This window comes from Gigantopelta aegis, chromosome 10 (genome assembly GCF_016097555.1).
Source record: "Gigantopelta aegis isolate Gae_Host chromosome 10, Gae_host_genome, whole genome shotgun sequence".
Taxonomy (NCBI): domain Eukaryota; kingdom Metazoa; phylum Mollusca; class Gastropoda; order Neomphalida; family Peltospiridae; genus Gigantopelta; species Gigantopelta aegis.
In genome coordinates, this window is record NC_054708.1 from 40,063,252 (window position 1) to 40,090,075 (window position 26,824).

The window sequence follows — 26,824 nt, forward strand, 5'->3', positions numbered from 1 at the left end:
TCTCGCGGTTTGCGTCCTCGAATAACTCCGCAACGGGCACATGCGCAGTGGAATGAGAAAGAGGTCTATTCTTACATGTAAAACAAATCATCATTCACACTTTGATCATCAATAATTTGTATAAATAAAACATGAAATTCTTACATATAATCAGCATTAATTTGTAAATAAGATACCAAACTATGATAGAAAAAATGTGTAAATAATCTACAATACTATGATAGAAATTTTAAAAAATAAATAAAAATAACTACATCTATGATAAACAAGTATCAAAATAAACTGACATCAATGTTTGAGGTAGTAGTAGCACTTTGCTAAATTATGTTTTAAAATTAAAATGATATGCAAACTTATACCAACTTTTAAAAAATACAACTTATTTAAATTTTAACAATTAAATAATAAAGTTTAAATGTTCTAAATTGACAACTCTTCTGAATAACATTAATTTTCATCATACTGTAAATTCTTACATGTAAAAAACAACAAAAACAAAACAATCATCATTCACACTTTGATCAACAATAATTTGTATAAATAAAAACATGAAATTCTTACATATAATCAGCATAAATTTGTAATAATCTATAATACTATGATAGAAATTTGTAAATAATCTACAATACTATTATATAAAAATTGTTTAAATATAAACAAGTAACTAGCTACATCTACAATAAACAAGTATCAAACACTTATGAATTAAATAGAAAATAAAAAACATAAAAGAGGGCAGAAGGTGAATTTGCAATGTTAGAAACAGGAATGGCTGTGAAAGAGAAGTTGTGAAATACTACCAGTCTTTTCTGTTTAGAATTAATGTTTAATTGAAAACATTTCTATTTCTTCATCGGATTCATCAGAAGCAAACAGAGGAATGGAAGAGAAAGAAAACGGATGTGTGGTAGGAGTGACAGAGATTGTGTCAACAGGTGTTTGAGTGGCTGTCCAAGTGAGTGAAGTGTTAAGTGGAACAAAGAAAGGGATAGGTGGTGTACGTAAAAGAGGGGCAGAAGGTGAATCTGAAAGGGGAATAGAAGTGTTTGTAGTTGGAGTGGGGGCGGTGAGTGATTGTGTGATAGGAACCCACAAATTACAGATCAACATTTTATGATATAATGTATTTATTTTCAAAACATGTTTGAATTACAGGGAAATACATGAATTGGTACAATATTATAATAACAATACAAACTAGATACATGATTGTGTACAATATTTAACATATTAGTATGAGCAGTGAATACAAGACGGGGTACAATATCTAAAGTATTTACATATAAAGTTATACACAAATACATCATTCTGTAATGTATCTTTACTAGACTGACTCATAATATCATTCATTATCAGTTCAGTTTTACATTTCTGTAACAGAAAATACAAACAATAAAAAGCACATGTCTTGGATTTGATAAATTGTATGGATTTGTTGTTATAAACGTATGATGTACAATGTTTCCTTAAAAAATTTACAAATGTTATGTTGTAATGTTCTGGTGGTTTCCCAAAACTGACAAAAAACTCTGCTTTGTTTTTATCAAAATAGAACACCACCCAATGTTTGCCTGGAAGGTGAGATGGGTCCGTGTTTACAATACACCCCCAAGGGCCCCGCCGTTTCAAACGTGGTAGTGTATCGCTTGAGTAAACACCTACAATGTGCGAACGTAAATCTGTGTCACAGTCGATCGCACACTGAATCTGTTTGCCATTCATGATCTATTTGACAAACACGTTCCTGGTCTGATCGATTTCAATTAAACTGGGAAATTCACCATACACTATGCAACTCACTGTCTTTGTTAATGCAGATTTAAACTGTACTTCTAACCTTAAGTTACCGTTTTTTAATAAACTTAAATAATCAGAGTCCACGAAAACGGGTTCAAGGTTGAACACAAACAGACCATTTCCCAAAGAAAATTCAGTTCTTTCAATATAATTTCCACAATCCAGATTCCAGCTATTAACACCTTCGAACAAATTCACGTATGCACTGACGTCGTCTGCTTCGACTGGTCGACCGGGAACACTGATTCCATCCAAATATAAGCCCACCGTTTTCACGAATGAACTCTGGAAGTTAAACGGGTTCTTTGTATATGATCCACTCACTCCGTCACCGTCGACAAAACCATCTTATATAAAGTATGTATTATTATAGCACGTTTAGTTCACTAGAAAACACAACAAAAACACAATACACTTTGGAATCTGTATTAACCTACACTGACAATTGTACTGCCGCAGTAGTTAATTAACAACAACAAATAATAACAAACCAGAACTGATCACTTAATTAGTTAATCTCTAGGTGTCTAGTTTACACAATATTCACTGATCCTTAACAAAAATCCACAAAGCCATTAATTTTCCGATTAGTCTTGCACTGGGAACACCTTGTAGTACAGCAGTTTGTAAAGATAACAGTGAATTGTTGTTGTTTGACTGTTCTGATAAAACTCGTATAATGTTTATTAGATGTATCACCATCATTCGACATGGTCTGTTTCTCTGTTAACGAAGCAGTTTCAATAGAACGGTCTTCACATTCACTTTTAATAGATGTAGAATCACTCAACCGAGTTGGTGTATTGTTCCTCTTCAATAGATTGTTGTACGTGTCTCGGCTCAGTAGAACTGGTGCTTTCGCCATTGTTCAACTGTTGTCAAGTCGCTAAATCGTGGGAAACGGGTTACAGATGTTCTATTGGTTAATAGCAACCTACCAATCGTTTTAAACATTCTTCGTTATTGTTATACGGTTTTATAAAAGTGGAAACGCAACAGTTTGTATCACTCTGCGCCGAACATTTTGTCTTTAACAATATAAAAAAAAATCTACATCAAAACAAATGAATCAATGTAAAAAAATAAACTTTTGGTATAAAGATCACATTGTAGTAAAGGTGTGGCAGGGCAACTCACTGGCGTACGTACATTTCAACAAGATAACGAAGACGGGAACAAAGTCCCTGACATTTTGTTCTGATGCGATCCGAGCGCTGCTGGATAACAAGGAACAAATACTGTCAGCGATTGACGATGTTAAAAGGGAGTATCAAGAAGAGCGCGAGATGCTAGCCCCTTGCTGTAACCGACGAACGGAAAGCAGCAGCACTACCATAGTCCACCGTCTGAGAGAGTTCCTCTCAATGCAACTCGGCGGTTTCAACCGTATGTTGGTGAGTATTATTATTATTTTTTATTTTTTTACAGTGTAACTAGTTAAGTCCTTATAGTCCAGTTAGCGTATGCAAATCATATAGAACTCTAGTAATCAGAAGAGTTTTGGAGTTTTCTTTAACAACGTAGTTAACATATTTATTACAGTTATGTATTGTTACAAATTTACTTTGCAAATAAATGAGAAGAAACCAGTTGCAAGATGGGTTTTCTTAATATATATATATATATATATATATATATATATATATATATATATATATATATATATATATATATATATAATTAATTCTGTTGAACAAATATCTTGTTTTAATACAAATAAACACAAACATGACACTAAATATGTAGCAATCAACACCATTTTAGGAAAAATGTTCTAATGAAGGAAAGAAAGAAATAAATGTTTTAGTTAACGACGCACTCAACACATTTATTTACGGTTATATGCCGTCAGACATATGGTTAAGAACCACAAGATACTGATAAAAGGAAACCCGCTCTCGACTCTTCATGTGCTACTCTTTCGATTAGCAGCAAGGGATCTTTTATATGTAACATCCCACAGACAGGATAGCACATACCAGTCATGGTGCACTGGATATGAGGAGATTTCTAATGAAGGAAGAGTAACTTTAATGATAATTATAATAAATTAATTGTTTTCATTGTTTGAAGGAACTGGAGGAGGAAACTTTGAAGGTCGAGGACTGCCAACAAACATGGTGCTTGGACAGGGACGAGGTGCTCCCAGCACCAATTTAACCCTGTCACAGGGGCTAGGTGCCCCATTCGGAAGAGGCCGTGGTTCAAATCTACTGGCGGTCCTACAGCACCAGCAACAGCAACAACAGCAACACCAGCAACACCAGCACAGCAGCAGATATCAATCAATTTCGCCGCCAACATTAATAGAATGAAGACAACATTTAGTCGTTTATTATTATGATAGTTCATTAGCTATATATATATATATAACCAATATTTCTTCTATACTGGATTTATATAACTCTGAAACATATATCTTTGTATGTATACAACTTAATGTGTGTAAAAGTTTAATAAATAAATAAAATGATAAACTATTTGTTATTGTAATTGTTAAATTAAACAACTATAGCATTGCAAATTATGAAATTGTCTCCCCTTGATCATCAAGAAATAATTTCTTGTTTTGATTTCCCACTTTGGATTACCTACTGTTGTTTTCTCTGGTTTAACTTTACGCGAAAGTGATAGTGGTGGTTGTCAGGAAATACTGATTTAGAATCCGTGCTCTTCAAAATAACGTACTTCTCCATTCTTCACGCAGTTTTCAATTCTCCTTCTTCTACGTACGAATCGAAGCTAGGTGGCCAGCCTAACCACCGAACCAAATAGTACACATTCCCCTTCTCCTTCTTCTTTTTTAACACTTTTTCGATTTTCCACAGAATGTCTTGATTTTTATTCACTTTCTGAAGTTCGAACGTATAAAATATACCTTTCAGCACTTCGTCGTGAAAATCTCTGTCTGTACACTGGAATACTTTGTCGTCTACTTCTAGAATGTATTTTAAACAACTCTTCTGTCCACCTCAAGTCCTGCTCCTTTGTGAATGATTTACGCAAATAGCTGATTCTCGTTAAATCACCCACTTTAAATAAAAATTTTGCTAATGGTTTCTTTACTTTAAGTTTCTTAACCATGGGTTCGACGTACAGATGACTCCAAACTTTAATTTCGTTCGCTTTATTTACATCAACCGGTGCCCACAGTCCCAAGGACGAGTGAACTGTATTGTTATAATTGTGTACTAGATCTGCTAAAACGTCTATGTATTTTTGTGTATTGTTGTAAGTCGTAAAACGCGCGATAAGGCCCCGAAGCATCCTAATTATTCGTTCTGCGAAGTTACTTTTGATATCTTCATTCTGCGTGACAATCAGTTTAATGTTTTCTTTTGATAGAAACTGCTTGAATACACCTGCGAACTCTGTACCTTTGTCTACCCGAAATTTCTTGGGTATACGTTTGTCTTTTAAAATTGTTTTGAATCCTTCTAACACCGTCTCCGGTTTCTTGTTTACAAGGGTTATGGCCCACAGGTATCTCGAAAGAATGTCAATAGCTATAAGCAAGTACCTAACTCCATCGTTGACTTTTGAATGGCGGCTGACGTCCATTAAATCCATGTCAAACATCTCATCTTTTTTGTTAACCCGTACTCGGAGACGCTTGGATGAACGGTTCACTGGTTTGTGAAGACTGTACGCATCTTCGTCGTTCAACCACTGTGTTACCGCTTTTAACTTGTACGTTTGTAAACCACGTCTGTTCAGAGCGTCGTGAAACTTCTTTGGTCCGTAGAAAGCTCCAGCGTCTCTCGGTTTTGTATAATATTTTTCAAGTCCTTTCTTGTTACGTTCATTCTTTTCAGTGTTAGGGTTCACTCTGGATGACATGACTGAACTAATGTATTCTGTGTCATTAATTTATACTCGCATACGATCTTCTAAACGTAGTATTTTAAGTACTTGTTCTTTTAAAATGTTCATCCACTCTACAGTTTTAACGTTCATATCCAAATAGTCTTTGCATTGATACTGACACAAAACAAATCCTGGAGTGTTTAATAAAACTGGATCTGCATAAACAAGATGTAACCACCTGTCAGCAACTAAATCTTCGTTCAGTTCAACCCATGCAGTTGTGTAATAACGTTCGATCATATCCTCGTGATTCAGTGTTTTACAGGTGTGAGTTTTCTCCTCGTCGAACATGCATCCCATACACATTTCTTTACAGAATCGCTGAACCAGTTTACACACTTCAAAGGCATAACTCAGAGTTAACAAATTTTCCAAGCATTTTCTGTTATCAACTGTATCTACTTCATCCACGAGCACACGAGTTGGTCGTATTTTCTTGATTATTATTAGCTTGGTACTGCTAGTCAAATCGCAGAAGGATCGTTTGGCATCCATCTCACATTCAGTACGACTCTTAAACCAACAAGTTGATTTTTTCACTATTGATTCATTAAAACGGCATTCTGATCGTAAAACATATTTCCAGCTGAAGTAAAGAGCCTGTTTCTTGTCGTTATAGTTCATCTTTGAACGCAATCGTTACAAATAATAAATAATTTCACTTCTCTTTTATGTTATAACATATATTCAAATGCAATGTTTAAAACGACTGTTTCGATTGGATAATAGTAATAACAAATAAACCGGTTTCAACTGGTTTTCTATTCAAAAAATATTATTTCATCATTGCTAACAATAAACCTTTCAAAGCATATTTAGACAAAGGTCTTTGTACCCATCATCCTTGTCACAACTAAAAACCAAGCCAACACAAAAGACTGACTCAAACTATCTATAAATAACACCACTTTAGTTCCCATTGAAAACGCGCAACGTTCCCGCCCAAAATTTGAAAAAATGCCAGTCATCCACTCAGCACAATAGGTGCACTTCTTTTGTTCAAAAATCCACTATTCGCTCCACTGAACCGGAAAACCCCATTATCCGCTCCACTGAACCGGAATAACCAATTATACGCTCCACTGAACCGGAAAGACAATAGGTGCACATCCATTGTTGCGGATTGGGGACCCATTGTTCCGGAGGTGCATATCCATTGTATTGGAGGAGACTCCATTGTATTTCCATTGTTGTCCCCGCTACGTACAAAATATACTACTGATAGGGTCGTCAGAGACACAGCCAGATGATAGGGCCGTCGGAGACATAGCTAAATGATAGGGCAGTCAGAGACACAGCCAGATGATAGGGTCGTCAGAGACACAGCCAGATGATAGGGCCGTCAGAGACATAGCTAGATGATAGGGTCGTCAGAGACATAGCTAGATGATAGGGCCGTCAGAGACACAGCTAGATGATAGGGCCGTCAGAGACACAGCTAGATGATAGGGTCGTCAGAGACACAGCCAGATGATAGGGCCGTCAGAGACACAGCTAGATGATAGGGCCGTCAGAGACACAGCCAGATGATAGGGCCGTCAGAGACACAGCCAGATGATAGGGCCGTCAGAGACATAGCTAGATGATAGGGTCGTCAGAGACATAGCTAGATGATAGGGCTGTCAGAGACATAGCTAGATGATAGGGCTGTCAGATACACAGCTAGATGATAGGGCCATCATAGAAACAGCTAGATGATAGGGCCGTCAGAGACACAGCTAGATGATAGGGTCGTCAGAGACATAGCTAGATGATAGGGCCGTCAGAGACATAGCCAGATGATAGGGTCGTCAGAGACACAGCCAGATGATAGGGCCGTCAGAGACACAGCCAGATGATAGGGTCGTCAGAGACATAGCTAGATGATAGGGCCATCATAGACACAGCTAGATGATAGGGCCGTCAGAGACACAGCTAGATGATAGGGTCGTCAGAGACACAGCCAGATGATAGCATTCAACACATTTAATTACGGTTATATGGCGTCGGACATATGGTTAAGGACCACACATATATTGAGAGAGGAAAAAAGTAAAGGTTTGTTTTATTTAACGATGCCGCTAGAGCACATTGATTTTTTATCTTATCATCGGCTATTGGACGTCAAACATATGGTCATTCTGACACTGTTTTAGAGGAAACCCGCTGTCGCCACATAAGCTACTCTTTTTACGACAGGCAGCAAGGGATCTTTTATTTGCGCTTCCCACAGGCAGGATAGCACAAACCATGGCCTTTGTTGAACCAGTTATGGATCACTGGTCGGTGCAAGTGGTTTACACCTACCCATTGAGCCTTGCAGAGCACTCACTCAAGGTTTGGAGTCGGTATCTGGATTAAAAATCCCATGCCTCGACTGGGATCCGAACCCAGTACCTACCAGCCTGTAGACCGATGGCCTGCCACGACGCCACCGAGGCCGGTATATTGAGAGAGGAAACCCGCTGTCGCAAATTCATGGGCTAATCTGTTCGTACCAATGAGCTACGTCCCGCCCTCTAAATAACAACAAACCCACCAACATCCCAAAAAAAAAAAATAATAATAATAATAAAAAATTTAAAAAATTAAAAATAAAACCCACCATCAAACAAACAAAAGCCCAAAGCAACAACTAAAACAAACTCACAGAAGAAGAAGAAGAAGAAGAAGAAGAAGAAAAAAGAGTTTGTTTTATTTAACGACGCCGCTAGAGCACATTGATTTTTTATCTTATCATCGGCTATTGGACGTCAAACATATGGTCATTCTGACACTGTTTTTAGAGGAAACCCGCTGTCGCCACTACTGCTGGAATGGATTAGGGCTATAGCAAAAATTGAACTGTGCCAAGCAAAAACGGTACCTAGCGTTGGCTGAAACGGCACCATAATCTTTGATAATAAATCTGACCGTTTTACCATCAACGAAAATCAAAGTTAAAAGTTTATTTTATTTAATGACATCACTATCTAGAGCACATTTATTTATCAATACTTCCCTATTGAATATCAAATATTGGATAACCCTGTCTTTGAGCAACTCAATTGTTTCCGACTGCCAAAACTAGTCAATTTGTCAGATGTTGTGGCTTCGCCGATTTCCTAAGATTTTTTACGATTTAAAAAGTCAGGAATTTAGTCTGTTTACACAGTATAAGCATACTACAATGTCGATATTCTTGTGTTATATACGCAAATATTGTGTATGGGATCGATTCGTTTGCAGTTAACTGTAAAACTAACGAAATATGTCATTTGTAACTGAGATATAAAACCTTTAATATCAAGGAATACAAATTAATCATATTGCACTGGTTATTTTATTATATTATTCTGATATTAGAGGCGGTTGTTTACATTTTTGAAGTTTATTCCTTTTTATTTTTGTTATATTTTCGGAATTATTTTTAAATTATTTGGCTAATAATAATTATAGTGGTTTATTAAATGTTAAATGTAAAAATACGGGAATTGAAAAGGTAAACCTCATGTTACTTCGTTCATATTTATAATTTTAGGCAATATATATATATATATATATATATATATATATATATATATATATATATATACTACTCAAAAGAATTTAAGGGTCAGACGATATTTTCGACATTATTTTCTGAATGTCAATTATATTAGCTAGACCATAATGTCACGCATGGTATTGTTCCATTTTGACGAAAGTGGGTCTAAGCAACCCATAAATGAATTAAAATCCACTGTCATTGACACTGTCGACTAGTTCTAATAGCGAAAACATGCTTACATTTGCACGTAAATTAGGGCGAAAGCGAAAGGTCTGCTAAGTGCCCATAACTTGCTGTTCGAAATCGTCCACGTTCGGGAAGACCCCGAAGCACTACAAATAGAGAGGACCGCTACATCACCAATATGGCTCTACGTCAACGTACAACCACTGCACGCCGATTACGTGACAATCTGCGGACTGCGACTGGAACTCGAGTGTCTGATCAAACCATACGCAATCGTCTGACAGCCAATAATCTACGCTGCCGTCGCCAGGCTGTTCAACCACCACTCCTACCACGTCACAGAACGGCTAGACGTAACTGGTGCACGCTTCATCTGCGGTGGCAACGTGTTCAGTGGGGTCGAGTGATGTTCACTGATGAGTCCAGGTTTAGTCTCCAGTTCAACGACGGTCGGGTTCGTGTCTACAGACGTCCTGGGCAGCGCTTCGCTGACGTTAACGTTAGACAACGTCACCGGTTCGGTGGTGGCAGCGTCATGGTGTGGGGCCGCATCTCTATCCACCACAGGACCCCCCTCTATGTGGTGGATGGCAATCTGAATGGAATCCGCTATTTGAATGAGATTATCCGGCCGTTGGTTCTCCCAGGCCTTAAGCAGATTGGCGGCGGGGCAGTTCTGCAGGATGACAATGCCAGACCCCACCACGCCAGGGTGGTAACGGACTTTCTCAGACAACAAGGTATCGCCAGGATGGATTGGCCAGCATATTCGCCCGACTTGGCCCCAATAGAGGAGGCCTGGGGCGAATTAGGCAGGAGAGTTTGGAATAACCATGCCCCTCCGGCCAACCTTCATGATCTGGGTCAACTTCTTATGGCAGAGTGGCAGGCCATTCCCAAAAGTTCTTCAGACGTCTCATCAACAGCATGAGGCAACGATGTGTCGAGTGTATTCGCGCCAGGGGTGGATTCACACACTATTAAACGAATGTTCTAATGTGTAAAATCCATGTTTGACAACCTTCAACGTTGACAGCATGTCATGTGACTTTCTTGTATACAGTGACGTTTATTTATGTTTTTTTTGTAAATATGGAACAAAAAATAAAAAATTTGGTGTAGTTTACATCATCAATCTAATACACTCTGAAACTTATTTGGTTATAAATTTTTGACCCTTAAATTCTTTTGAGTAGTATATATATATATATACATGCTAACCATATACATGCTGCTATATATATATAGGCCCTACTGTAAATCGCATGTCCAACATCATGACGTGAAATACGAACAATTACCTAAAATCCGAATAGTTTCAGCTCTCTATAACCAACATTCGTCATCGGTGTCTAGACCTGTTTACATGTGGAGAATGATCGGGAATGTGACCAAACACTTTGGGCCGTTGTGAAATGGTAACAGTGTATATAAAGTTTGTTTTGTTTAACGACACCACTAGAGCACATTGATTAATTAATCGTCGTCAACATTTGGTAATTCTGATTCGTAGCCATCAGAGGATGGACGGAAAGTAGTCTAGTGGTAAAGCGTTCGCATGATGCGCGGTTGATCTGGGATCGATCCCCGTCGGTGGGCCCATTGGGCTATTTCTCGCTCCAGCTAGTGCACCACGACTGGTATATAAAAGAAAGAAGAAGAAAGAAAATGTTTTATTTAACGACGCACTCAACACATTTTATTTACGGTTATATGGCGTCAGACATATGGTTAAGGACCACACAGATATTGAGAGGAAACCCGCTGTCGCCACTATATGGGCTACTCTTCCGATTAGCAGCAAGGGATCTTTTAGTTGCGCTTCCCACAGACAGGATAGCACAAACCATAGCCTTTGTTGAACCACTTATGGATCACTGGTCGGTGCAAGTGGTTTATACCTACCCGTTGAGCCATGCGGAGCACTCACTCAGGGTTTGGAGTCGGTATCTGGATTAAAAATCCCATGCCTCGACTGGGATCCGAACCCAGTACCTACCAGACTGTAGACCGATGGCCTACCACGACGCCACCGAGGCCGGTCGGTATATAAAAGATCACTTGCTGCTAATCTCAAAGAGTAGCCATGAAGTTACGACAGTGGGTTTCCTCTCTTAATATATGCATGGTCCTTATAAACCATATGTCTGACGCCATATAACAGTAAATAAAATGTGTTGAGTGTGTCGTTAAATAAAACATTTCTTTCTTTGTTCTTTTCACTTGGGAACTTTGACTGTAGGCATATCCGTTTCCAAACTTGGGGTATAGCAGATATTTGTATTTCATCACTACCTTGCTGATACCCAGTCACCGACCTCGGTGGCGCAGTGGTTAAGCCATCGGACTACAGGCTGGTAGGTACAGGGTTCGCAGCCCGGTACCGGCTCCAACCTGTAGCGAGTTCTTAAGGGCTCAACCGCTAACCAACTAACAGCTAACCCACTGTCCTGGACAGACAGCCCTGATAGCTGAGGTGTGTGCCCAGAACAGCGTGCTTTAACGTTAATTGGATATAAGTACAAAAATAAGTTGAAATGCAATGATACCCAGTCCATTGAGGTGTTTTGGTTCCTTTTTTGTTTCGTTTTGAAGTGGATGTTAGTCGAGCTGATATCAAGCATGTCTATGTACTGAACACTAGAATGTTTAAGCTACATATTTCGAAAAAGTTATTGTCAAATTACTTTTTCCGTTGAACAACCGTTCAGAAAAATCTATGCTCTTTATTTTAATGGAGGAAATACTCAAGAATTAATGCTGATGGCGGGAAAACAAACTTTTGGAGATTTGGTTTGTAGTTTTGTTTACACTGACAACCAGCAAACACATAAACGTACTAGGCAGGGGACGGGGGGGGGGGGGGGGTGCAAGTGCCCCCCCCCCCCAGTGCTGGAGCAAAATTCGGGCACAATGTGCTGACTTGTAACTAGCCCGAGTACTCTGACTGTAAGAGAGCTAGACGGACATTGTCATTAAATACGCTCTCATTACAGTCGGAGACCAAGCTATGTATTTTTTTGGCAATTCCCGACAACCAAAAAGTTGGCAAAGATTTCCGCTCTAATACCACAGCAATCCTATGTTTGACGTCAAATACGTTAACATCGATCATTTTCGAGTTGATTGATTAAAAGAAATTCAGATATTAATCACTAATACACACACCACAGAAAGAAACCGGACAGCACCCACATTCAGCTAAGCTTCGGCAAACTCCGGACAGCAGAATTCTAAGTTCGCCAACCTATATCGTGACATGCGTCACATGATAGCCCACTCAGCCATTTCGTCTTCCAGGGGCCGTCTCAAAACGACAAGTGCCCGACAATCACCAAAAAAAGTTTTTTTGTGTAATGACACCACTACAGCACATTGATTCATTAATCATCGGCTATTGGATGTCAAATATTTGGTAATTTTATCACTGTGTTATAGAGGAAACCATTAGCCAACTCTTCCATGTTGTAACGTTGCTTGGTATGATACGGCCCCTGTAACTGTTGCACAAGGCGGAATCGCCCAGTGGGCGATCACGTGATCTACGTCATGAAATAGGTCACCGAGCTTTGTAATTCTTGCGACGGAGTGTCACGAAGCGTAGCTGAATGTGGGTGCTGTCGGATTTCTTTCTGTAGTATGTGTATTAGTGATTAATATGTAGATTTGTTTTAATCAGTTAACTCGAAAATGATCGATGTAAAGGTATTTGACCTCAAACATAGGATTGTTGTGGTATTAGAGCGGAAATCTTTGCCAACTTTTTGGTTGTTGGGAATTGCCAAAAAAATACATAGCTTGGTCTCTGACTGTAATGAGAGCGTATTTATGTCCAAATGTCCGTCTAGCTCTCTTACAGTCAGAGTACTCGGGCTAACTTGTAACCTGAGACCTTTTAACACTATATTAATCATTCATTCTCCCCTGCCCGTTCTGTAACCTCGCCGTGGTGCAGGGTGTAACATTCTCTTTGAGAATACAGCACAAATCCCCATGTTTTCTTCGAAATATAATTAAAATTTTGAATAAAAGTCAGCATCTATCTGTGATATTTGTATTTTTGCACAGTTAAATACTTCACACTGTTTTTTTTATTTAAATCTTGAATTTTTATATTGATGTTGATCATCACTTTATTTGTTTGCATTACCATAGTTTGACACCCAATTTTTGTAATTCTGTAGTCTGCATTAAGCGTCAAGACCATGAGGCTGTTCACAGACTTCCCAGATAGCACACCATGATTGGCTCAACGTTGGCCCAATGTAGACTGCTGACGTTGGCACATGGTCATTTTGTCCATTGGGCCAACGTTGGCTCAATGTTGGTAATTCCACGTTGTACCAACTGTGTACCAATGTTGTGCCAACATTTTCATACCGCATTATATAGTTGGCCCACTGTTGTGATTAAGAATAACAAAAGCACAGTTGTAACATTTATTATCGAACTATATATCAATCTTGTTCGTCATCTTTTTCGGATTCCGACGACGTCTCCATGGTTATTGGCCTCGCACGTTGCCTCTCCTCATGTGCTGCAATGACAAATGCAGAAGATAAAGATGTCATACTAAAAGGATTTCAACAGTTTAGTCTTAAATATACACCTGAAATTATTTAAAATTAAAGTATATACCACTGAATAAAAAGTTTGTTCGTGTGTATTCAATATACGCAAATGTCACCTTGTTTGGACTGTTATAAAAAAAAATAACATAACATTTCCCTCGAGTTAAAATAAAAGTACTTAAAGTTTGTTTTGTTTAACGACACCACTAGAGCACATTGATTTATTAATCATCGGCTATTGAATGTCAAACATTTGGTCATTTTGACATATAGTCTTAGAGAGGAAACCCACTATATTTATCCATTAGTAGCATGGGATCTTTTATATGCACCATCCCACTGGCAGGATAGCACATACCACGGCCTTTGATATACCAGTCGTGATGTACTGGCTGGAACGAGAAATGGCCCAATGGGCCCGCCGACAGAGATCGATCCCAAACTGACCACACATCAAGCGAGTGCTTTACTACTGGGATGCATCACACCCCATGGAACTACTTATTCATAATTCTAAAACTAAATAACCTGGCTATTACATGTCTTGCCACATACAGATGTGATATACAACCAGGCCTTTCCCCATCAGTATAACACAAATCAAGCCAAAATAAGTTGGGTAGTGGGTTGAAAACAGTTAAGTGTTTGCCTTCAATCCAGCTAATCATGCTTGTACATTTAACTGCAATTTGTATAAATACTGCATGCTCATTTCCTGCGATCGCGATCTGCATGCGTGCTCTCGACCATAGGTACAAAATTAACAAAGACAAAGAAAGAAATGTTTTATTTAACGACGCGCTTGACAAATTTTATTTACGGTTATATGGCGTCAGACATATGTTTACGGACCACACAGATTTTGAGAGGAAACCCGCTGTCGCCACTACATGGGCTACTCTTTCCGATTAGCAGCAAGGGATCTTTTATTTGCGCTTCCCACAGGCAGGATAGCACAAACCATGGCCTTTGTTGAACCAGTTATGGATCACTGGTCGGTGCAAGTGGTTTATACCTACCCATTGAGCCTTGCGGAGCACTCACTCAGGGTTTGGAGTCGGTATCTGGATTAAAAATCCCATGCCTCGACTGGGATCCGAACCCAGTACGTACCAGCCTGTAGACCGATGGCCTAACCATGACGCCACCGAGGCCAGTTAACAAAGACAAAGGAAATAAACGAAACTGCAGTTAGGTATTCATTGATGCAAACAACTATTGTTTTTCTACAAATTGACATCAAGATTTACTTCTGTGTATTGTTTAATGTCCGCAATGATGTCTCTTGACATGTGGGTGTCAGCTGACTCTAAAGCGTGACGTATATTCGCGCTAAGAGCTCTCTTCATTTCAGCCAACAAACGTTTGCGAACTATTTGATTGGTGTCCATTTGGTTTAACGTGAAGTGCACAAACCAATGTAGCGAACGTTTTGTTTTTGCTCGGTCTAGTGGAACTCAGCATACATGTCTTTCGGCCCTGAACTGGCATGTGTATTCAAATTGACAAGCATTGTCGGTTTGTTTTTATTACTTTGGTTCAAAGACTTTACAAAGTTAAAATAACAAGTTACAGATCTTCCAGACATTGAATCACCGTTACATTGCTGTCATACATGTTGAATGCATGCCGTTAAAATTAATAACCGTGATTATTAAAATAAGCAAACATCATAAGGCCTACGCTGTATTCTAGATAACACCGTTTCTTGTTATCGGTCGCGAGATTGCTATTACGCTAATTGAATATTTGTTTTTTTTGTTATGTTTGAGGTGTTGGATAGATTATGTAACCATTTGTTCACATCAGAGGATAGAAAATGGCTTAACCACAATTTTAGCCACTTGCAAATTTTATTAGCCATTTTTTGTAAAAATTATTTTTAATTAGCCAATGGCTAATTTGGCTACCGACAGCGCGAGCCCTGGATGTATTCAGTGTGTGTGTGTTTTGGGAAATAAATGATTGATTGCCAACTTAACTGTACTTTTAAAAAGTGCTTCACCTATCGTTTATTCAGTTAAATGGTACAGTTGATTCTGTCAATGGGCATCTTCTTTGATCGGCCTTGAAGCTTGATTGCTCGGCACTGGAATCCTGTTACGCGTAAGCGCCTTCCTGACGGATTAGTGGTCCCAGTAGATGTGGTAAAATTACCAAACACCAATTGTGAGCAGACGACTGGTCCATTGTTAGGTATTTAGAAAGTGGTTTACCTGTCATAGTGATTAGGTGTGCTTGATATACTGGTGCACAAATTGTTTGCAAAAGGTAATCGAGTAAAACCTACACTCACCAACCCCCTCGAGTGTTGGGTAATATTTTAATGGCCATTTAGCAATTGTGCATTGAATGTTTTCCACCATTAAAAAGAATTTGCTCAGTAAAAGTATAGATACTCTTATTTGATATACCACCAATTGGACTGATACTTTGTTGGAGCTCTCACACTGTTCTACTTTGTTGATTTTTTTATTTTCAGAAGTATCTATTTATCCGAGGTTTGATTAATTATGAGAAATGGCAGAGATCACGTCATTACTTGAAGTCAGCAGCCGAGTGGACATCAAGAGCTATTGTCTCATTAGAACTGACTCTACACCATATAAAGACTGTCCACCAGGCCATGCGACTTGAGGGGGTTTGTGTTGTTTGAGGGTGATCATTACACCTGGCTAGCTCCACATTATTAATGGAAATAAAACATGTTTATATGATTTATGTAATTTATGTAATTCCTTTCCAGGTAATGTTTTAAGACTTCTGTAAAAATGTAAAAAAGTCCTGGAAAATGAACCAAAATAGTGCTTAAAAATCCTGGAAAATTAAAATGTTTGAAGTGTATGAACCCTGAACAATGTAGATTACTTTTACAGTGAAAATACTTGCTAAAATGTCACTTTGATCATTTGCCAAAACCGTGGGTGCAGTCTATTTTCATGGTGACCATATTACAGATGATGCAATTATCTTAATTCTAAAAAATTGAAGAGTGGATTTCACCCACATTGTTAAACAAGATCAAATTCAGTGGCATAGAGTGACTGTTTCGCCTGAATTACCACCTAGCATGATCCCTGAGCTAAATTACTACTCAGTAAGGATAATCTTGCTCCAGCCAGTGCACTATGACTGGTATATCAAAGGCTGTGGTATGTGCTGTCCTGTCTATGGGATGGTGCATATAAAAGATCCCTTGCTACTAATCAAAAATAGTAGTCCATGAAGTGGCTCCTCCCTCAAATATCTGTGGTCCTTAACCATATGTCCGACGCCATATATAAACCGTAAATAAAATGTGTTGAGTGTGTCGTTAAATAAAACATTTCCTTCCTGCCTTCATTGAGGATAAAATATGTATCATTTTGAAATGTATAAAAGTAATGATTGTTTTTTTAACTATATTTTAAAAATATCCAATATCATGGTTGACCAGATCCAAAATTAAAACTTCGAGACCTAACCAAAACTGATGAATATTAGCTTGCATTATTTTCTAGCTTAGTGATAGAGCTCATCAGGGTGTGTGAGTGGCAGGATCACTCACCCTGGTGGAGTCAGCAGGTTTTTTCCTGTCTAAACCGGTATTGTGCTTTTTGTGAAAGAGTTAAATAAAAATTCCTTCAGCTGTTATTGAGAAGGAGGAGCACATTTCTTGTGTGAGTATCAAGACCATGCATGGAAATAACCATATGGTGCAAGTCAAATAACGTCAAGTTAAAATATACTATGGTATCATTTATTAACAAACATTTTGCTTTGCATTATTTTCAGATTGGTCGTGGACTGGGTGACAAACTGAAGGATATCATCTCCAAACAACAGTACTCTGAAGCAGCACCACATGGCAGTCAGTATATCACCTCGGCAGCAGCCATCTTAGTAACACTGCTTAAGTTAACACATGGAAGAAGTTTAGGGTGAGAATATTTGTGTGCCTCTGTTCTTTGATAGAGAGTTTTCACATCCTATTCTACTCAGTTTTCATTTTGAATTCCACCATATCTCGCTAATATGTAACATTGCATTTCAGTCAGTCAGTATATTTAATATTAGCGATATGGCTCTATTATGGGGGGTTGTGTGTGTGAATAGATTAAAGTTTAAATAAAATGGTAAAGATGTTAACCTAAACTTGCACTGTGCAGCAGTTATTATTTGCAGGCTATAACTTTCAATTTAACCTTTAGACTACTGGATTAATTTTGACAAAAACCATGTTGAGTGGGTACAAGTGTATAATTTTTATTCACATACATTCACTTAAATGTTTTATAAATACATAAAATAAATTTCTGTTCACATTACCTGTCCTCAAACAAGTGCACCTCCCCCACGCAGGTGGTCTGGTCCGAACATCCCAACAGCCAGTGGAATGGCCTAAATTCTTCTACTGCATACTGCTCTCTAGTTCCAGTCACATGACTGTAACTTCCTTGTTTTTCTCTTTGCTAAAGGGTCTGGACGTCTTTTCTTTGGTTCTGTTTGGAGTCAACTTTTTTTTCATCGACCTTTGGTTTTGTATTCGTGTATTTGGGTGGAATGTTTTCACCTTCATATTCGTTATCTTTTTGTGTCGTTTCGTGTATTTCACTTGGTTTTCCAAGTGTTTAATTACGTGAAATGTTTGTTGTGTCGGCCGCCATTTGCAATATGGCGTCTTTTGTTGACCAGCTTTGTGTTTGTGTCATGGTTGGTATTTTTTTTCTCTTTCACAGATTGAACATGGTTATCATGTCTGATGCTAGTGTTCAACGACTTGTGCGTGCGTGTTTACGCTGTAAGAAGTTTACCGCCGGCGACGACCCACACGACTTAGGTCCGGGTTGTTGTGTTCCGTGTGCTCTTGACTCGAGATGTGACCTTTGTTCGGGGTTATCAGAAGTTGAGTTTGCTGCGTACCTGAAGGTCGTGTCAGCGAAGGCCAAGAAGATGGAATCCACACCTTCTATGGCAGACTCAGTGGCCATTTTGCCATCCATGCTTCAAGAACAATGGCGTCGATGGCTACTTTATTCAAACCGACGGATTCGGGGTCAGGTCTGGTTCCAGTCCCCTCTTCGGGGGGTTCGGGTCCTTTGGCTCCACCTGATAAGACTTCGGTTGACAGGGGTCCTGCTACCTCTACTCAGCCCTCTAAGAAACCTACTCATTCCGGTAGACGCTCTATGGAATCCACGGCTCGCCGATCTTCGGTACCATCACGGGATAAAGAGAAGTCATCTTCGGTGCATCGGAGTCGGGACCGTTGCCATTCTGTACGGCTTCCTACGGGTTCCATGGATTGTCATCGCAGATCTTCAGTTGATGTGGCCTCCAAGGCCACCGAGGGGTCTAAACGGGACTGTCCACATTCCGGTTCACCTGCGGCCTCTGTTACGGCGGATCGGTTTGCCTGTGCTTGAGTTCTATGAGACTTTGGTGATGACGCACCAGCGGCTTCTATCATTGATGAGCCCGACTCTATGGACCATATGACGATTAGGGATTGTTTGGCGGCCGTCTACGACATGTTGCCGTCTTTGCCGCATCCACCAACACCGTCCAAGAAGGGACAGACACCGATGATTGCAACTGATGTCCCACCAGAGGATGTGGACATCTGTTCCTTGGCAGCCGGTACCTTAATATCTGAGGTGGCGGCGGATTTAGACCGCACTTTTAAGGAGACGGTATCCTTTGTCGCTTTTCCGTCTTGGACTCACCGTATGTATCCGGTTTTTGATATGCCATTTAAAGATGTGGCTCCATCATTGGATGAGGATGTTCACCATCTTGGGAAGTCGTCAATAGTGGATTTGACGGACAAGCAGGTTCAAGCTATGGATACCGCCCAAAGATGTTGCCTATATGTCTTATCTTACTTGGACGTTTTCATTGCGGCTATGGCCACTCGGGCAAAGGATGCACGGTGCTATGCGCTGTTTCAGCAATCGGCGCAGATGCTGGCCTTTTTAACTTCCTCGGTTACCTGTATGTCCATGATGTTAATGCAGTATTGTCGTCAAGCCTATCTTAAGAAGTCTACGTTGGATTTCCAGCATAAGAAACAGCTGTTATCACAACCGTGGTCTGCAACGAAGTTGTTTGCAGGCAAAGTTTCTGACATTGTTGCGGCCAGTGATAAGGACCAACAGTCGACGGCAACTGTTAAGGCATTGCAGCTCATTTCAACTTTGGAGTCCACTAAGCGCAAATCTAGATTTGCTACACAACCGCCATTTAAACGTTGGAGAGGTTCATTTCGCGGTCAACCTTCTCGACGTTTCCCGGACAGACGACCATCCGGTCCACCCGCTCGGACCCAAGGGAAACCTGGCCGATGTTGATGCCAGCCAGCAAATTTTGAACTTCTCAGATTGTCTCGACCTTCGCCCGTCCCTGACCATGACTCAGAACAACGACTTGGTTTTGACGCTTCCGGTGTGCAACATGCCGGTCGAAACATCCATTGTCGGAAGTCAACTTCGCCGTTATTGGCGGAATTGGGAGACTCTTTGCCATGATCCATTTGTCATGTCAGTCTTGAAGACCGGGTATCGTCTGCAATTGTCTTCTGTACCTCCCTTGACCACTTCACCTCGAGAACCTCTACATTCCGTGTCGGACGTCAAGGTACTGCAGGATTCTGTCAACAAACATCTGGAGAAGGGGGCCGTTCGCAGCATCCCGGAGTTACGCCTCACACCGGGCTTTTACTTGGACATCTTTCTCGTTCTGAAGAAGATCTGCGGATGATTCACAACATGGCGTTTTTCAACAACCACTACCTGCTTCCTCCACTGGCCTTCAAAATGTTGACAGAGCGAGATGTCCTTGCTGTAGTACAACCAGGGGATGGCTTGCTTCGCTGGATCTCAAGGATGCCTATCTTCATGTCCTGATACATGCCGATTACCATCGCTACCTGAGGTTTGTACTACAGGGTTGTCACTATGAATGAACAGTACTGCCTTTTGGAATATACGTGGCGCCATGGCTGTTCACCAGATTTATGGCTCTGATGTCCCGCTTCCTGCATCACAGAGGTATATCCTTTTACCCGTACCTCGACGATTGCCTGATGAAGTGTCAGAGCAAGACATGGCTTACTGCACACGTTGCCTTCATCATGGACTTTCTCAAGCGTCTAGGTTGGATCATCAACATCGAGAAATCTCAGCTGACTCCCACGCAGTCTCTACAATTCATAGGAGCCTGTCTTCGACCCGACCTGGGTCTAGTTCAAATTCCTCTCGACCGTTGGGAGAAGATCCAAACCATGGTTTCCAGGGCCTTAACTGCTCCGATGTCCTTCCACGGTTGGCAGAGTCTCCTGGGTCTCCTCACTTCAGCCCAGGATTTGACACTCAGAGGTCGTCTACAGCTCTGGCGGTTGCAGATGTTTCTCAATCCGTTTGTTCGCTTCAACAGTCTGGACTTGATCATCTCTCTCCCAGACAATCTCCGGTCCAGCCTGCAGTGGTGGCAACTCCGATCGAATGTCTTAGAAGGAGTCTCTATGCGGCCCTTCCAAGCCACTCATCACCTGTTCGTCGATGCGTCACTAGAAGGTTGGGGAGCCCATCTCAGCGACCAGACTACCTCGGGGTCTCCTGGCGAAGTCAGACTCCACATCAACCTGTTGAAGTTGTTGGCGGTCTACAACGCAATCCTTTATTGGCAACAGATGTTGACAGGGGCCTCTCTCAGTATCACTGCAGCGGCTTACATCAATCGCCAGGGCGGAACACACTCCAGCAGTCTGTTGCAGTTGACTTATCGTCTTTACAAGTTGGTCGACGACATTCCTCTTCAACTTCAGGCTTGCCATATTCCAGGGGTCTCCAATGTGTTAGCCGATACGCTGTCTCGCCCGTCGTCTCCACAGTCGACAGAATGGATGCTCCATCCGGAAGTGTTTCGATGGGAATGCGACAAACTTTGGACACCAAACATCGACCTCTTCGCAACACGATTCAACCATCAGTTGAAGGTTTACGTGTCTCCGGTGTCAGATCTCGACGCCTTGGCCATCAGCTGGGAACGGATGTATGCGTATGTTTTTCCTCCACCCATCCTCCTTCCCAGGGTGCTACAGAGGTTTCAGCTGTACACTTGTTGTCTGCTACTCATTGCTCCGAGGTGGCCATCCAGGGTGTGGTATCCAGATCTCATCCGTCTTACCGATCCGCATCCACTACCTCTGCCAGACTGGGATCATCTGTTGCTGCATCCCACGTCAAGACTACACCATCCACGTCCTCAGTTGTTCAAACTGCATGCGTGGACATTATCACCAAGAGTTTCAGTAAGAAAGGGTTTTCTTCTCAGTCCACGGCAGCCATTTTGAAAGCTCACAGATCACCCACTACTGCGGCTTACAACGTCAGATGGCTTTGTTTTCACCGATGGTGTGTTCGGCAGAAACTCAAACCTCAGACGATTCGAATACCTTGTCTAGCTGATTTTTTGCTGTATCTATGTAACTCCTTAAAATTGAAGGGGTCTACCATTGCTGGATATGTTTTGGTCATCGCTACTGTTTGTGATGTCGCTACTGGAACGAAGTTATCGAGTATTCCTGAGATCCATAAGATAATCAAGGGATTTCGCCTTGAAGATCAAGTTCACCATTTTCACCCACCAAAATGGGACTTGAATCTTGTGTTACGAGCATTGTCGACCGCACCTTATGAGCCGATCGAATCATCTTCTTTGCAAGACTTGACTCAGAAGACGGTGTTTTTACTTGGATTTGCCACGGCTGCCCATGTCTCGGAACTCCATGCTCTTGATGTGGACTTGGTGCATTTTCACCGAGATCGTCGTGCGGTGACCTTGGGGTTACTCATGAACTTTGTGGCAAAGAACCAGTTACCTGACCAAGTGCCTCGTTCATATGTTGTGCAGGCCCTCTCCTCTGTTGTCGGTCCAGCGGACGTTGAGGACTTGGCTTTGTGTCCTGTCAGAGCCCTGCACCATTACATCGAGAGAACAAGATCTTTTCGTCAACACCGCAAGAGACTTTTCCTCTCCTGTAACCAGAGTCGGTTGACGGATATTACTAAGAACATGGTGGCCACCTGGATTCGGTCTTCTATCCTGTCTGCCTATCAGAAAGAGGGTTTGCCTGCTCCATCTGCTACTAATCTGCATGAATTCCATGCTTTGGCTGCCACAAGGTCCCTGCACTGCAACACACCCATTCAGCACATTCTAACCGGTTGTTTCTGGGCTACGGACTTCATATTTGCTAACTATTATCTGAGGGATATCTCCACAGGCGACGTTGAGGGGTTCCATCATCTGGGTCCAGTTGTTGCTGCGCAGACTCTGGTGAATACAAGCCGTCCTCGTCGTCGTTGATGTCTGTCGGATTCTGGGCTACATACCGAGATGTCCAAAGAATCGACAGGTGAGGATTGCACTGGTGCCTGAACTTTTGTCTCGATAACTTTTACCCTGCACTGGTTCTTTGGTATATTAGACAGAAAACACTCGGGGGGCTTGTTCAGTTCAATGTTCTGACGGATGCACCTCATTAAGTTGTCGCTTGTTATTACTAACACTTCAATACGTCGGGGGTTACCTAACACCTGCATCCCTGTTGGCTATGTCTTCCCACCCTGTCAGAACCAGCATGAGATGTGGCTTTCTGCCTCCTGGTCCATGTGTTCTAGGAGCCGTACCTGCCACTGCTGACGGATGCCACCATTCTGGTTGTTGTTACTAACATCACCTGCATTGGTCTGTGACGGGCATCCCCTGAAGGAGGGCTTACCATGGTTGGCCTAATTCTTCCACTAGTCGGCCTCTATCTGGTCTTGGGGAGTTATCAGAAGCATCTACAGCACCCACCACCATCTTTTGAATGCTGCACTTGTTTGAGGACAGGTAATGTATCCATAAAAGAGAAAACACTCCAAGTTTTCTCTAGTTCATATTTGAATCTGTAAGTATTATTTTCGTGTATTTTTCTAATTTTTATATTTTAGATCAGTTAATGTTAATTAGGAAAAAAATTGAAAAAGTCACATTTACTTACGGGCATTTGTGGCCAGCTGTCCAGTATTTATGCCCATTATTCCCAATAACCGTGGCTTTCTGACCAGAATTAAAAAAACAAGGAACTATGATTCCTATCCCAATATTTGGTGGTTTTGTTTGTTGGTAAATCAATCAAATTTATTATCAAATTAGATGTCACAATCAACTATTGATTCCTGAAAATTACTGCGATGTGCCGCCATTATTATCAAGCAAAAATACTTGCCGAAAACCATTTTTTTAACTAAAAATTCCAAGGTATTTTCCATTAAAAAACCAAAATCTAAAGACACAGGAAGCTGAGTTGTCTTCTGTTTCCTGTTAATAAATAATTTCTGGTGAGTGTTGTGTGCAAAACGGTGGGAAATATGAATTGGGGAATGCACTATATATTGAGACGTCGGGCGAGCTATCTCGCCTGCAGTAGTCAGAAAGGTTAAATGCTGCATCATACAAACTTCGTTTACATTTCAGCATATTTGTATGTACGTCTTTATTGAGTGAAATATAAATTTACAAACAGTATTCATGACAGAATACAAACTAATAATATTTATCAGTATGGACCCACATTATGCAACATCACATCACTGAATTAATTAGCCAACTAATAATTACAAGTTGTTTTTGTCTGCTTAATATTTAGCACTATTATTACTTAATTACACAGCCAATAAAAACAAGCCACTGCTATCTACTTAATATTCAGAATTTTAGACTCATTTTCAAATTTATAACACGAGAACGGGATCAGGATGTTTCCTACACATGCCTGGGTCTGACATCAGTGATATGTGGATTATTAAACAAAGGCTTATTTTTTGTGCTTAATTAAAATTAACAAGCTGGTCACTTTTCCGGCTTACCAAGGGCCTCCATCACAGCACACAGTTTATTTGAACAAAGACACACTGTCTGTTGTGAGGCTATTGATAGGCCAAGTAATAGGGCTGCAGTTGTTGCATTGCCAGGCAAGTTTTTAAAGTCGGTGTTTGTTTGTCAGCACATATCAAATTTGTTTGTAAAACCAACTTGACAGATTTCAAGAATGCAAACAACTTTTCATTATTGTAAGTAAATACATGCATTTTTATTAAGTAATACTATTTCTGGAAGATAGAACGTATTGTTCAGTGCGCACTGTTCCAAAAATATTCAGCCGCATAATCATTATGAGGTCGATACGATCCGAGATCGGGTTAACACATAAAAATTGTGTCATGTTTTTTTACTTTTTTCTTTGACTAATTTTTTATAATATTTTGATGCTAAAAACTTGACTTTCAACTTATAAGCGAGTATATACTGTAGTTAATATTGTATAATATTGTACTTAAGTTTGCATATGTTTGAAGTTCCAGTGATACAGCTTGGATCCCTGAAGACATTTTGAAATATGAATCTCAGCAAAGGTGTGAAGAAAAATTTCTGAAAAATACAAACTCTGGTTGGTTTTGATTACAATGCTCAAACTGAATGACGGCAATTGCCATCATTGAGATATAAATTGTCGAGGGTAAAAATTACTGCCATCTTTAAAACTCCTCAGCAACAGCAAAATTAATATATCTGGTGTACATTATCTACCAGTATTTAACATTTGTACATTTGAAACATATCTACATGCAACAAAATAACCTTTCAGTCATATTTATTTTCTGCAAAAACAGGCAGGCTCAAAACTGCCATCCATGGCAATTAAAAAAAGAAAATTCTTAAGTTTGAGCCGTGTGATTAAGTATTATAAAATATACTCCTAAGTATTTAATTCATATCTTTTATATTTATTGCAACACATGACCATTTAATATTATGTAGGATCAGTCAGATTTTATTAACCAAAATTTACTGCATATTTTAATTACATGTTTATTATGCATCTCTGTTGAAGGGATTGGGATGTAGCCCAGTGGTAAAGCACTTGCTTAATGTGCGGTTGGTCTAGGATCAATCTCCGCCATTTCTCGTGCCAGCCAGTGCACCACGACTGGTATATCAAAGGCTGTGGTATGTGTTATCCTGTTTGTGGGTTGGTGTATATAAAAGATCCCTTGCTACTAATGGAAAAATGCAGGCCCTAATCTTGCCGGTGAAATGAGCGTTTTCTTCGCTGAAACTCGACTAAGTCGATGAGTTATTAGCAGTAGTGAGAAGTCGGAAGTCGCTGTAATATTGTGGACCTAATCGGATTTCAAACACGAAATCACACAACAGACGTCAAGATCCCAACTTGTTTATTGTCACAGCTCACTTGGCATCTTGTCACCATATGTCAGACAGTGTGTTTCTTTGGCGTCAGACTGTATCCTCGAGTAAGTGCGAACCTGCATATTAACGGGAAATTGTTTCTGCACACGTGCATTTTAATGACCAATTGATTTGATGAAATGATTTACCGTGTTCAATTTATTATCAAAATTAAAAATTATCAAAAATGTTAATACTCATGCCAGTTTCTGCTGTGAAGAGATTAAATACATGTCGTAGTCTAATGTTGACATTCTTCAGATAAATCCATAACCAGGCTATTGTTTCTCAAAGTGATGCGTGTTGCGCAGTGTGCTGTGACCAGTCAATTGTTGTTAATCCTTGACCACATTCATTTCAGTTATACCAGAAAATACTAATTAATATTTAATTTTAGCATATCGGCACATTAACTACTTATTAATATCACATTTTTAATGAAACATGTAACTGTTTTGTTTAAACTTTATTACCGGAAATAGTATTTTATATTGAAATATTATGATTAGAGCCGAGTGTACAATTTGGAATTTTTTCGATTGAACGTGGAAAATGGCAAAACATTACAAAATGTACCGATAAATGTTCACTTTGCCTATTTTTATTAAACTTCGTCCCT

The 26,824-nt window shown here is 40.1% G+C and overlaps 1 protein-coding gene across 1 annotated transcript in view; it reads left to right on the forward strand.

Annotated features, from left to right (window-relative positions):
• Positions 1–12,121: 12,121 nt before the first annotated feature.
• The window catches only part of LOC121383623, a 42,873-nt gene continuing 28,170 nt past the window's right edge, over positions 12,122–26,824 (forward strand). The window contains exons 1-4 of the mRNA XM_041513716.1: positions 12,122–12,151; positions 16,412–16,570; positions 17,704–17,849; positions 25,314–25,405. Coding sequence (XP_041369650.1) covers positions 12,122–12,151; positions 16,412–16,570; positions 17,704–17,849; positions 25,314–25,405 — 427 coding nt within the window. The remainder of the gene's footprint in view (positions 12,152–16,411; positions 16,571–17,703; positions 17,850–25,313; positions 25,406–26,824) is intronic.